This window comes from Belonocnema kinseyi, chromosome 1, assembly GCF_010883055.1.
Source record: "Belonocnema kinseyi isolate 2016_QV_RU_SX_M_011 chromosome 1, B_treatae_v1, whole genome shotgun sequence".
Taxonomy (NCBI): domain Eukaryota; kingdom Metazoa; phylum Arthropoda; class Insecta; order Hymenoptera; family Cynipidae; genus Belonocnema; species Belonocnema kinseyi.
Genome location: NC_046657.1, coordinates 165,532,750 through 165,547,119, shown reverse-complemented (window position 1 = coordinate 165,547,119; position 14,370 = coordinate 165,532,750). Strand labels below are relative to the sequence as shown.

Here is a 14,370-nt window from a genome sequence, read left to right as displayed (position 1 = left end):
GAGGGAACTAAAACAGGAAAAGAGGCTGAAATCCCTGTGGATCTCCCTAGACAAAGCAAAAATGCAACTGAAGGAAATTGCTGCAGTAAAGACCAACCTGGAAAGTCGACGCAATAGGGGAGAGATGGATCTGAAAATATCCTTCAAAGGGGGAATTTCATTGATGACGAAGCACAATACAACAGGGGAAGAAGCAACTGGCACATAACACACACCAACAAGCGTTTAAATGTAAGTACTCCCCTCCCTAAGCGCTCGAGTACAATCCTGTCAATCTGATATCAAAACGTCAGGAGTGTACGTACAAAACTCGATAACCTGCGCAAATCAGTTCCAACTTGCTGTTAGAATATCATTTTTTTTCTGAGACGTGGTTACACGAAGGCATAAATTCGGCGGAACTAGGATTTATGGGATTCGATATTTTTAGACTAGATAGAAATGTTTTAACTAGTGATTGTCAACGTGGTGGCGAGTTTATGATAGTGGTGAATCAAGGCTTAGGATATGTTAAACTCCCTAAGAATATTACTTCTGTAGAGCACGTAGTAGTCAAAATAGTAATAGGGAAAATATGTTGATCTATGCTCGATACTTGAAGACCTTTTCTTTTCTTCCCAAGTGCAGCTTTGAGTATATTTAGCCATTCTAACATGCCCTATGCTTCCTGGAACGCCGATCCTGATCTTGGACCTAGTTGCACACCCATAGGAACGCAACAATTACACATTGTCAACACGATCTCGGACACGTTAGATTATATAACATTAGCTCAAATTAAAGACAAATTTAATGTCTATGTCTCTTTATTAGGTTTATTTTTAACCAACAGCATAACAGACTCTGTCGTCATAGAAATAGAACCCCACATACCTATTGACAACTACCATCCTCCTCTGACCCTAGAAAAAAATGTAAACATTCTTATCAACGAAACTTATTCAGAAAATGACATACATCCCAGTGGTGAGCTCAAAGAGTTGATAACAGCGAAAAATATTGCTCACCCTAAATATAAACAAACGCGAACCAACATCAATTACCAACAGTTTTTTAATCTTAGGGCCCAGAGTAAACGTCTAGCCGACTCATGCTACAAAAAGTACCTTGACGATATATAAAGATCAATAATATCGAACCCAAAAACTTTTTGTAAATACACAAATTCCATGCGTGAAAACTATGGTATTCCAAACAAAATTTTGTTAAACGGAGAAACTGCTGATACTGGTGAAGACATAGCCGGGCTTTTCGCATCTTTTTTCAAATCTGTTTACCAAACGCCAACTAATAATGTGTACCTCCCTCCCTCCTGAAATCCTGCTGCTCCACATTTTTACAACTACTGTTCCTCTTATTTAACAAGTCACTCACGGAAGGTCATTTTCCTTTTGAGTTGAAAAAGGGCATCGTAATTCCCATCCTCAAAAACGGGAACCGTAATGAAGTCAAAAACTACCGACCCATAACCATACTCAATGCGATTCCTAAAATATTCGAAAATATAATCAGCGACAAATTATACCTTACCTCGTCTAATACTATTATCGAGGAGCGGCATGGCTTCAGGAGGGGGAGATCTACCACCACAAATCTATGTGTCTGTACCCACTACCTCATTAACGAGATAGAATCAGGATTCCAGGTCGACGCCATATATACAGATTTTTGGAAGGCGTTTGATAAAGTTGATCATGGAATTCTTGTGGCAAAGCTTAGAGCGCTGTGGGTTTCAAACAATGTGCTCATGTGGCTGACAAGCTATCTTAGCGAAGGATGGCAGTCAGTTCGCGTCAAAAGCAGCTACTGGAAACCCTTTCAAGCTACTTCCAAGGTCCCACAGGGCTCGCATCTCGGCCCTCTCCTATTTCTTCTCCATGTCAACTATATTAGTTTGATTATAAAATTCTGATTTTTTCTCTTCCTTGCTGATGTTCTAAAGATATACAAAACAATCCGTTCCCAGTCTGATTGCATCAGCCTTCAGTCAGATCTCGATCAACTGCAGACGTGGTGCACTGAGAATGGGATGCAACTGAACGTGCAGAAGTATTCGATCATAACCTTTTCTCGTAGTAAATCTATCCTTACTCATCAGTACAACATGGCAGGAGAGGAACTTACTAGGGTCGCCGTGGTGCTAGGCCTTGGGATACTGCTAGATGATTCCTTAACATTAAATGCACAAGCTGCAAATGGAATCAACAAAGCCCTCAGATCGCTGGGCTTTGTCACAAGAAATGCATCGAAATTCAAAAACCCGCTTGCCCTAAAAACGTTGTATTTCTTGCTAGTAAGACTTCTCTTAGAATTTGCCTCAGTGGTATGGAAGCCTACCTTTTGCAACTACGCCATAAGACTTGAACGCGTACAAAATAGATTTCTACGATTTGCAGCTAGGCAACTGGGTATGCCGATAAATAGACAAAATCACGATTACAGCAGCATAAGTGAAGCTAATCAAATCTCCAAGGAATTAGATTTTTCGAAACCTCAGCAACGCGATTCAGAAGTAATCTGCGAAAAATCGTATACCATGCCGACAACAGCGCGGCCTAAGCACAATAGTTATTATACTTAAGTACATAGTCTTAAAAAAATTTAGTTTGTAACAAAAGGGCTTTGTCTGTTCACTGTTCAATAAATAAATAAATATTAATTCGATGATTGACAAACGTGGTGAGAGAAAAGGCACTCTTAGAGCTGTTTAGAAAAAAAAGCTCTTGTAACTTTTGTTGTCAGAAGTGGGATATCATTAATTTGTGCTGGGAAACGCTCACGGTACACATATTATTCCATAATGGTTTACTGTTAATTAAAATTTTTATTTTCAGGTATGTAACCAGGCCACAGATGAAATCAAGCAAAGTGGTTATTAACAGTTGTAATTCATTTAAAAAATTGAACACATTACACATTTCAGTAAAATTAAACTACTGATCCTAATTTGCAGTATTGAACGTTTATCAATATATTATTAGGTGTTAGTTGTGGGTAAGTGCTGTAAATATATACGAAGATGTTATGATGTTATATGAAATCCACATATCATTATTACAGCATGTTTAAAATTTTAATATTTACAATTTTATCAAATTTATCTGACGAAAATATTTATTTGATATATCTGATATGTCAATGGGCTGCGTCTAGGTTCACCGAAAACAATTTCTACGAAAATTTTCACATCCTCGCGGTATTCATTTTTTAAATCGTGTTAAAATATTTAAATGATTTTAACAAAAAAAATCATTCACCTACACTCACAGAATACATAGGCTGCACTTTGGTTTGTTTATATTTTGTACTGCTTGTTCACAATTTTTGAAGTCTTCATCAGGATCACCAGAAACTAAAGGTTTGTTCAACATATCGCGAGGATTTTCAAATTTATGGAAGAAATTTTTTGCTGAACCGAGGCGCAGCCGTTTGACATATCACACATGTCACATAAATATTTTCGTCAGATAAATTTTATTTTTCGTCAGACAAATTTTACCTTTCGTCAGGTAAACGTGCTACTGCGTTTTTTTATTCAATTTAAAGATAAAATTTATTCCTGGAGTTAAATGTGAAGTTAATACTCTTAGGGCCCAACTTTAATATCTTAATAAACATTTTCGTTTACTCGCCAACGCACAATGTAATACGCTATACTTGGAAAGATAAATTTGTGACGTCACGTGAGACTATATATTAACCTAGAAGTCTCAACGATAATAGACCATAGTGCCAATTAAAAAACAATTTAACATTATTTATCAATATTTTATCCATATACTCTCACTAGAAACGCTCCAGTCATGTGCGTTACATATATAGGTCATATTTAGATACAATTTAATTGATGGTTTTCCACATATTTCAAGAAAATTTCTGATAAATATAACTTAGAATCGTACAAGTAAGAAATGTTTTCATTGTATCGCAGGGGTTGAAGCACACAATTAACTTCCACTCCGATTTTCAGCTACAGTAATTCGCATTGTAAACTATCAATTCACTGGTTCGATTTAGTTCCATCATGAACCAGAGAATTCAAATTTGTATACTAGAATCAATGAATAATTGTAAATATAATTTACTACTACAAATATAATTCAACGGACATCAGAACTGCTAAACGAATCTCACATTAGATTCCGCGTTGACTACCCAGGAAAAAAAACGATTGAACTGGAGCGCTTTGAAATGTGTATCTTAAAATTCCAGATTGACAAAGTTGCATTTCAATTGTCTTGGGACTCTTTGAATTGGTCAGCTATTTGGACTGACTTAAATCTGTCAAGCCAAATTCGGAGATGTACTCGTTCAATAGTGCAGATTTCCTTTTACATAAACGAATCGCATCATACAATTGATGTTGGATGAAGTCCGATCAATTGTATAATGCAGATTACGCTCTTCATTATTTAATTGTAGTGAATGGGAAGTGGCTGCAAGGAAATTTGAATAGGAAAATGCAGATAAGTTAGGGACTGTCCACTGTCGCTAACTTGTGAAACCACGTTGTATTTTTAATTTGCATTTTAAATTGGGCCTAAAACCAATTTCAGCACTGTTTTTACTAGTTTAGAACAATAATTAAATGCAAAAAATTAATATTTTCCCAAAACTAAGTGTTCAAAGTAGAGTTTTTATCGTATTTAGTGAAAAAAAACACATTTCCTGTTAAAACTGTTTCTGTCACGTAAATAATTATTTTACTATATCATATAAGTTTCAACACAACATAAGCTAAAATATACTTTAGTTAATGCATATAACAAAATATTTAGTTCAAAATATGCAACAAATATTAATTGTAGACGATCAAAAATGAAATACGAACACTAATGTAACTTTTAGGTTATAATTTTTTAGATAGTAAATATCCTATGTATAAATTAATCAAAATTTATTTTAAGTTCACTTTTATGTCACTTTTATGTCAGTTATACTAAAATAATGATTTCTTTTGACAAAAAAACTGTTGACAGAAATCACTGGCACCTCTAACCTATCATCAGCAATCTGCCATTCCTCTTGAAGATACACATCTCATACGAATTGAAATAAAGATTGAAACGCCGTCAATCGTTTCTTGTTTCCTGGGTATCACTTTGGAAATGTACATAGCATATTCTTTGTTTTTTTGTTTTTGTTTTACGTGCAATTTAATTTCTGCCAGGACAAAAATGTGATTGTCACGAGGTCAAACGACTGCGCGGCAGGCAAGTTCGCACTTGCAAGCTTTGTAAATTCAAAATTGCAAAATTTGTACGTTTTTCCCCACTGTGCATCGGGCCTAATCAATACTAGATTTTCCATTTTATAGAAAGAGTATCTGGTCGACGGTACGTTGTTCGGAGTTTTTTATCTTTGAGATATTTAAAATGTGATAAAATAGAGGTTTTTGAATGCCCTATTCTACGTACATGGCCGCATTTTTTAATTAAACAAATGTCAATATTGAACAGCAATACTTCTTTGCAGTTATGAAATGTATGATTCACTCTATAAAAATTTAAGAGAGTGGAGGTGTTCCCTATCATAGTATGTGACAAGTGTATAAATGCGTGAAACTTCTTTGAAAAAAACAACGTATACATAAATTATTTGTTAGTTGGTGTTATATATCTAAATATGTAAACTTTCAAATAAACAAAATGTATTTCTCCACTTATATTTTACATAGAACTGTTTTTCCCGCGGTGAATAAAATTATGCATTATAAATTTCTTTCACGCTATTTAACTGTTTCTAGTTTTACCAAAAATAAGTCACAAATTTTGTTTATTTGTACGTTCCCAATTTCAAACACATAAACGTGATTTTCAGTTTGTAATTCAAATGTTCGACGTTCCGGAATTTTTTATCTGTGATTCTAACTTTATTAAAGATGTATTACAAACTTTTTCATATCAATAGGTGCTTATCATGTTTTTCATTGTTTATATTGGTATGTATTTATACCGAACTAGCAATGTATGCCATCCTACAAGATTCTTTTTGTAATACAAATAATATAAACGATTGTAATTGCCGTATCACCTTCAAGTAATGTTCTCATTGTCGATTAGAATAATGATAAATGCTTCTATATTGAGCATGATAAATTGTGAAAACGCGACGTCAAACGCGAATTTACAAATTCAATGTGAAAGAGGAAGTTACTATCTCGACAAAGCAGGGTATCGAAAATCAACAACTACACCCGTCCTTTAGCATCCCAGAGAAAGACTTATAATCAGAAAGAACGAAGAGGTCCCAACTTTTTAGATTGGATGGGCCTTCCAGTTGATTTCTTCGATCTTGAAGACTCTTTACCAAAATTTGATAATTGCCTATCGGAAATCTGTCCATAGAGGTCCGTTGTAACAACTGGTTACTCTCCGTTATACGATTCCTTGGGTCAAGAACATCATCCATGGATCTCTGCTAATCTTCCCGAACGCCATACATTTTTTGTCTTCATTTGAAAATTTCCTTTTGGTTCGGATCTAAATGAAACGTACATCTGGGCATTCAAGCGGCTTATGTACGAGCATTCCAATTTATCCGATTTCGGTGAGTTCTCATTAATTATCTTCTAATAAGGTTAATGGCCCAGTTAGTGACATGCGACCAGTGAGTGAAATCCTAGTTTAATTTCTTTATTTATTAAAAATTTTAGTTGAAATCAAAGTTTAAATGAAGGCTTTGTAAAAATTAGCACGCTTTAATATTAAATTGCATATAAATATGTCCGAGGAATAGTTATCAAAGCAGCGCATCACAAGTGTCACTAACCCATCCACTAGTATGGAGTACACAAAACATTAATAATTATTAATAAGCAATGTGCACATTGCTGCCATCATCCACTTAGTATTAAAAAGCAATACTTGACTTACAAGAACGCCTATGTAAGAACAGTTTTGGGAGTTTCCTCGCACTGACCTTGGGACTGAATTAGTCAGGGGAAACTTAAACAGTCTATTGTAAACTGATGACGATCCATTGTTGAGACTGGCACACGCTGCCTCACGACTATGAAACTGCGTGGTTCAGCAGTTCTTTAAAGGATTAAATCAGTCGATCATATATAGGCGTTCTTGTGCATTTACTAAAGAATTCGTGATCGAAGTGTCTCCAGCAGTGAAAAGCTAAATCTTTTACTCCTTAAAACTAACAGTGTCACTAACTAGAGTCTTAACCTTATCCATCTGCTTGAAAACCCAAGTAAAAAAATGTCCCAAAGAAACACCAGTCACTTAGGGGCCGTACTTAAATTACGTAACAGATGATCGGCCCTATCTAATTTTTGCTATTTATTTTAGTAGAATTAGACTGGGTATCCGAGAACTTCTTTTTTGAAATTCCCTGATTTTTCCTTTACTAATTTTTCATTTTCCTTGATCATTAATATTCAAATACCAGCATTTTAATCTTGTAATACTTTTAACATAGAATCTTTTGTAAGCGGAATAAAACAGTATTTCAGATATTAATTTAAAATTTTTACATTGATTAATTGATTTTAAACAAAAAATGCATTTTCTACTATAAAAGGTGGCTTTTTAACAAAATACTTCAATTTTCAACAAAATAATGTATTTTGTAACATGATAGTTGAATTATCTACCTTAAAAGATACATTTCTAACAAAAAAGTGTTATAGTTTCTATTTTACTAAAAAAGAGTACAAAAAAAAAGAATTTTAAAAAGGAAAAGATAAATTTTGAACAAATTGGATTTTTGACTCAAAAAAGAAACAAAAGTTCTCAATTTTTGAACCTTCGTTTCAAAAGACTCATTTTTCTACCAAAATTTGACTTCAGAAAAAACGTAATTGTACATGAAACTGTTGCATTTTTACCAAAAAAAGAAATTTTTCAAAGGAAAAAGTTGAATCTTAAAAAATATAAATGTTACATTTTCAGTTCAAAAACAGGCTTTTCTACTAAACAGTTAAATTTTAGACCAAAGACTTTTAAAAAATCTGATTTCTTAACAAAGTGAATTTCTACTCAAACAAATTAGTTTTTAAATTAAAAATATAAAATTTCTAAAAAAAATGGTTGAATCTTCTGTTAAAAAAGATTTCAGTTTTTTTTACGATCAAAATGTGAACTTTTGAACAAGAAATAATTTTCTACGAAAGAAATCTAAATTTTAATCCAAAAAGCCGAATTTTTAACCAAAAAAGATTACTTTTTAATCAGATCTTTTAATTATCTATTAAATATGTAGTTGCATTTTTATCCAAAAAGATGACATTTTTGTTGAAACAGGTGAATTTTTATTCAAAAAATAGTTGCATTCTCATCCAAAAAAATTCCAGTTGACTTTTCAAGATCAAAATATGGGTTTTTTTACCAAAAATAAGTTTTTATGAAAATTGAATGTCCCATTCAGAAAGACCAATTTTTTCAACCAAAAAGAATGAATTTTTTAAAAATATTAAAATTCTCTACCAAATAGTTACATTTTTATTCAAGAAAGATGAAATGTGTACTAAAACAGATGATATTTAATAAAAAACAACAATTTTTTTTACAGTCGAACTTTTATCCAGAAAATATTTCTGTTTAGTTTTTAACATCAAAACAAAAACGTAAATTTTCTACGAAACAGTGGAATTTTTAACAAAACAGCTGAATTTTCAAAAATAGTTGCATCTTGAACCAAGAAAGATGTAATTTCTGCGAAAGCAGATGACTTTTAAGATGAAAAAGACAACGTTTCCAAAAATATTTTAATTTTCAAACGAACAGTTGTATTTTTATTCAAGAAAATTAAATTTTCTCCAAAACAGATGAATTTAAAAAAACCTTTAAAGAAAATAGTTAAATTTGTATCTAAGAAAGATTCCAGTTCACTTTCCAACGCCAAAATAAGGATATGAATAATAAGTTAATTTTCTACCAAATAGTCAAATTTTCAACCAAATAGTTGTATTTCAGCTCAAGAAGAATGAAAATTCTACTAAGACAGGTAAATTTTTTAATTAAAAGTCGAATGTTAAACAGAACTGTAATATTCCATGAAAAGAGCTGAATTTTTAATAAAACATTTGAATTTGAAACCAAAAGGGATATCTTTTCCAAGAGAATTATTAAATTTCCATCCAATTAATAAAATTTATAACTGAAAAGATAATCTTCGGCAGAAAGGGTAATAAATTGTAACAAATTATCTACCTAGTGAGCTGTTAGGTAATTGAAGTACGGTCCCTTACGAGTCTTATTCTTTTCAGAACGGGTCTACTCTCATTATATTTGGGCAAAAACATCATCCATGAATCACTACTGATCCTCTCGAACGCCATAAATTTTCTGTATTTAATTGGAAGTTTTCCGTTGGTTTGGATCTAAATGGAGCGTACATCTGAGGCATTCATCCAGCATCTGCACGAATCTTCATCCATTTAAAAAATCGGTAAGTTCTCCCTAATTGTCTCCCAATATCTGTTGTCTACTTGGAGGCCTCAAAGATTGGTCCCTATATCCCCGATTGTACCCTATATTCATTCAAGGTCCCAAAATTACCCTATTTTCAAGATTGGGGCCCTATGCTACCCTATTTGCAGCCCATAATGGAACATTTTAAAAAATTTTAATATGATCGCATCAGGGAATCTATAAAAAGTCTAAAAAATAGTCACAGTCACTATTAGTCAGTTTTTTATCAAATCGTTTATGTGGCTCAGTTATAATACGTTGAATTTATATTATGCTAAACTTTTGGCCATCCATTGGCTGCTTATGGAGTATACAAATAAAAACATTTAATTTACAATAAAAAAATATTTGGGTAATTTAATGATATGAAAAGTATCCTATCCTTTAAGTTGGACCAAATTACACAGAATATACAAAATTTCATCAAGATCGGTTAAGTAGTTTTGGAGTTTAGTGGTGACAAACATCGTGACACGGGATTTTTTTGTATATAGATATAGATCAATATCAAATTTATTTATGATGATGATCGCATGGTGACCAAATACGGGAAAAGTTTTAGCAACTTTAAAGTTTTGCTGGTGCGAATTCGCACTAGTGTGCGGTGGGAGGGTTTTCATTTGAAGGGACTTCAAAGCGCTTGAAATTGTTTAGGATAAAGATTCTTCTCGTATTTCGGAAGGCACGCTGAATTTTTATTAATTTATCCTGAATTATTTTGAATTTTGTTGACTTATTGTAAATTTACTAAAATTCTACTTAATTCAATGGATTTTTTGTGTTTCTAAAGGTTCTATTTTAATTGATCCTGATGATTAATTGATAAAATGATCAAAGCTTTTTAAATATTTTCAGGTATTCTCTCAAATACCTTGGCACTTTCAAGAGTTGTACAAATTAAAAAAAAGATTTCAACAGATTTTAAAGGGTTTCAAATATTTTAGGTTATTTTAAAGAATGAATGAATAAATTTTAAGAATGTATTCACAAAAAGTGCGGGATTTCGTATAACTTGAATGATTTTAAAAGATTTAAAAATATTATTTGCAATTCATTTGTAGTTCGCCCTGAATCCTTTTTAATTTATGCTGAATTCTTAATGTTAAAGTCTTAGACATTTCATTAAATTCTTTTCAATTCTCTTTAATTATTCTAAAATCATTTTTATCTTACTTAATTCAATAAATTTTTTCATATTTTTAATTGTTTTCAATTCACTTGATTGCATTTTTAAATTCAGCTTGATTTATAATGTTTAAATCAATTTCTTCTTATTTCCCTTCAATTCACTCATTGTACTAAAATGAATGGCATTTTTTTCATTTAAAAAAAAGTTGTCCAATTCATTTGAATTGTTTTTGGATTTAGAAATATTTTTATAATTCACCCTCAATTATTGTTAATTTACCCTAAATTCTTTAGAATTCTCTTGAATTTGATTAATTTCCTCTAATTTTTTTAAGTTTACTCAATTCTACCCAATTCAGTGGATTTTTTCAATATTTTTAACAGTTTTTCTGCATTTAATCTCAAAGTCTTTTAAACTTACCTAAAAGTCTCAGGCATTTCGTCAAATTTATTGGAATTCCCTTGAATTTTTGTAAGCTCTTTTAAAATTTCCTGAATTCAATAAATCTTTTTCGTATTTTTAAATTGTTTTCAATTTCTTTGATTTTTTCATGAATTTCATCGACTTCTTCTCGTCAAACTTATACGTCAAACGTATACGTCAAACGTATAATTTTTTTGTTTAAAAAGTTTGTTCGAAATTATTTGAATTATTTAGAATTCAACTTGAAATGTTTTTGAATTCTTATCATGGTTTTTCTTTCTTTTCAGAACCGATTTAGATTCAATTTCTCGCGACACGCGAATAATCTATGGGTTTATTCATCTTCTCGAATGCCATGATTTTGATCTATTCGCTTGGGAAGTTTTTAATTGGTTCTAATCTGGGTGCTGCATATATCTGGGTTATGCAACTAAATTTAGTGCAAGCTTTGCTCTTGATTAAAATTCGGTAAGTTCTCCTTAATTATCTCCCAATGCCTTTCTACTTCAAAAACCTAATAAAACAATTTTGTATTTGCTAGTTGTAGAAATAGAGCAACAAACGTGGAAAAAATTGAAGGGTGCGCGGTCTAAACCTGTTAATTGACATTTTTTTCGAAATTCATTTTATTTTTTTATTTTCTTGAACATTTTTTATGTGTAATTTATATTCCGCAAATAAAACGGCGAAATGTATTTTAGCTTTTTTTAAATGGATTATTAAAAATCGCTTTTTTGTATCTCCACGAAAAGATTTTCCTTTGCCTTATAAAATTTCTGAAATCTGAGTTGACAGGATTCGACCTCGAAAAATTTCCTGAAAAAGATGGTTGAAAACTCAACTCTTTTGTTAAACATTCGTCTCTTTGGTTAAAAAATTCAGCTCTTTTAGTAGAACATTAGCCTTTTGTTTAAAATTAATACTTTGTGGGTGATGAGACAAGTGAAATCTTTTTTGGATTAAAACTATTTTTTTATTTTCTGAAAATTTGTGTTTTTGATTTAAAAGTTAATTTTTTTCAGTAGGAATATCGCATCTTTCTGGAAAAAATGCAACTGTTTTTTTTCTCAAAATTAAACCATTACGTAAAAAATTGAATTTCTGTTTAAAATTCTTATTTTTTTGAAAATTTGTCTTTTCGATTTAAAAATTCACCTATTTTAGTAGAATTTCCATTTATCTTCGTCAAAAATGCCACTGCTTTGTTCAAAATCTAACAATCTTTTTTAAAAATTTATACTTTTTATTTAAAAATTCTTATATTTTGCAGATAATAAAATTATTGCTTACAATTGAAAAGTGAACTGGAATTTTATTTGTATAAAAATTTAACTATTTTTTAAAGCTTTTTTGTTTTTTAAATTCATTTGTTTTAGAAGCAATTTCATCTTTGTTGAATAAAAATGCAACTGTTGGGTTGAAAATTAATTTTTTTTTCGTAATTTTTTATTTAAAAATTCATATTTTGATCGTGAAAAGTTAATTAAAATCTTTTTCAACCGAAAATTCAACTATTTTTTTGACATTGTAAAAACTTATTTTTTGTTAAAAAATTCATATTTTAATTTTGAAAAGTCAACTGGAATATTTTTTGGATGAAACAAAACTTTTTTTGTATAAAGTTTATGTTTTTTATTGAAATATAATCTATAGCAGATTTTCCATGTGAATTTTTATTTTTAGGTTGAAAATTTAATTATTATGTTAAAAAATCAGCTTTTACAGAAGAAAACACTTTTTTTGATTAAAATAAATTAATAAATTTGAATATTTTTAATTTTATATCTGAAATACTGTTTTATTCCGTTTATAAAAAATTCTATGTTAAAAATATTACAAGATTAAAATGCTAGTCTTAAAATATTATTGATCAAGGAAAATGAAAAAGTAGTCAATTTTTGATTGAAAGTATAATTTTTTTCTAGAAACTTATTTTTTGTTAAAAAAGAATATTTTGCACTTGAAAAGTCAACTGGAATCTTTTTTGGATGAAAAGTCAACTATTTTTTTGTTGAAAATTTGTTGTTTTTTAAAATAAAAAATTTTATGTTGTTAGTAAAATTTCATGCTTTTTGAGAAAAATGCAACCATTTGATAAATGCAAATTCACCTTTTTAGTAAAAAAGAAAACAAATTCTTGGTTTGAGATCTCACTTTTGGTGGATAAAATTGCATAATTTTCTTGCAAAATTAATTTTTTGCTAAGAAGTCATATTTTTTGTTTGCTTATTAATGATCAAGGAAAATGAATCATTAGTTACTTTTGGATTGAAAATACAATTTTTGTTTTTAAAAAACTAATTTTTTGTTAGAAAAATTCATACTTTTTTGCTATTGTAAAGTCAACTGGATTTTTTTTTTGAGAAAAATTCAACTATTTTTGTTGTTGTTTTTAAATAAAATTTCATCTGTTTCAAGAGAATTTTCGTCTTTTATAATTAAAAATGCAACTATTTGATCAAGAAATAAATTATTTTGTTTAAAATTCATCGTTAAGTTTTAAAAATTACTTTTTTTTTATTGAAAACACAATTTATTTTTTGCTAAAAAAATCATATTTTGATCTTGAAAAGTCAACTAAAATCCTTTTAGGTTGAAAATTTAACTATTATCTTCCAATTTTATTAATTTTCTTTAATATTCAAGTAATTTGTTAAAAAGTCATCTTTTACAGAAGACATTTCTTGTTTCAAAGAAATTTAATAAATTTGAAATTTTTCCATTTGTATCTGAAATACTATTTTATTCTGCTTAAAAAAAAACCAATGATAAAAAAAGTAACAAGATCAAAATGTTGATATTTGAATATTAATGATCAAGGAAAATGAAAAATTAGTTACTTTTGGATTGAAAATACAATTTTTGTTTAACAGAAACTTATTTTTTGTTAAAAAATCATATTTTGATCTTAAAAAGTCAACTGGAATATTTTTTTCTTGTTCAGTAAAAAATATTTATTTGTTAAAAATTTCTCTTTTTTTTTTACTTCTTTTTTTTGCACAAATTTTATCTTTTTGTTTGAAATATAAAATATGACACTTTTTCTGTTTGGAATTTATCCTTTTAGGTTGAAAATCCAACGTTCAAAAATTAAAAATTCAAAAATTATTTATTTGAAAATTCAACTATTTTTTTCATATATATTTTTTTAAATAAAAAATGCATCTGTTTTAAGAGCAATTTTATGTTTTTTTATATATGAATGCAACTATTTGGTGGAAAAGTCAACTATTTTTTTAAAAGTTCATCCTTTTTTTGTCGACAAAATTTGTCTTTTTGGATTGAAATTTCAATTTTTGTTAGAAACTTTTTTTGGTTTTCAAATTCTATTTCTTTACATAAATTTGATTTAATTATTTTATATATATATATATTTTTTTTTTTGCAAATATT

At 29.7% G+C, this 14,370-nt stretch overlaps 1 protein-coding gene and 1 long non-coding RNA gene across 2 annotated transcripts; both read left to right on the top strand.

Moving 5' to 3' along the window:
* The first annotated feature begins 2,104 nt into the window (after nucleotides 1–2,104).
* Nucleotides 2,105–2,581, top strand: LOC117180930. The gene has a single exon (XM_033373572.1). It carries the CDS (start codon nucleotides 2,105–2,107, stop codon nucleotides 2,579–2,581), a length of 477 nt encoding a protein of 158 aa, XP_033229463.1.
* Nucleotides 2,582–5,772: 3,191 nt separating this feature from the next.
* On the top strand, nucleotides 5,773–11,577 carry LOC117173095. Its single transcript, XR_004467106.1, has 4 exons — nucleotides 5,773–6,549; nucleotides 9,221–9,402; nucleotides 11,265–11,445; nucleotides 11,519–11,577. It is a non-coding gene; the product is annotated as an uncharacterized LOC117173095 (long non-coding RNA).
* The last annotated feature ends 2,793 nt before the right edge of the window (nucleotides 11,578–14,370 follow it).

Bases quoted from the DNA above. Each gene is read 5' to 3' on its own strand.
- LOC117180930 (XM_033373572.1), top strand. From the start codon at position 2,105: ATGGCAGGAGAGGAACTTACTAGGGTCGCCGTGGTGCTAGGCCTTGGG.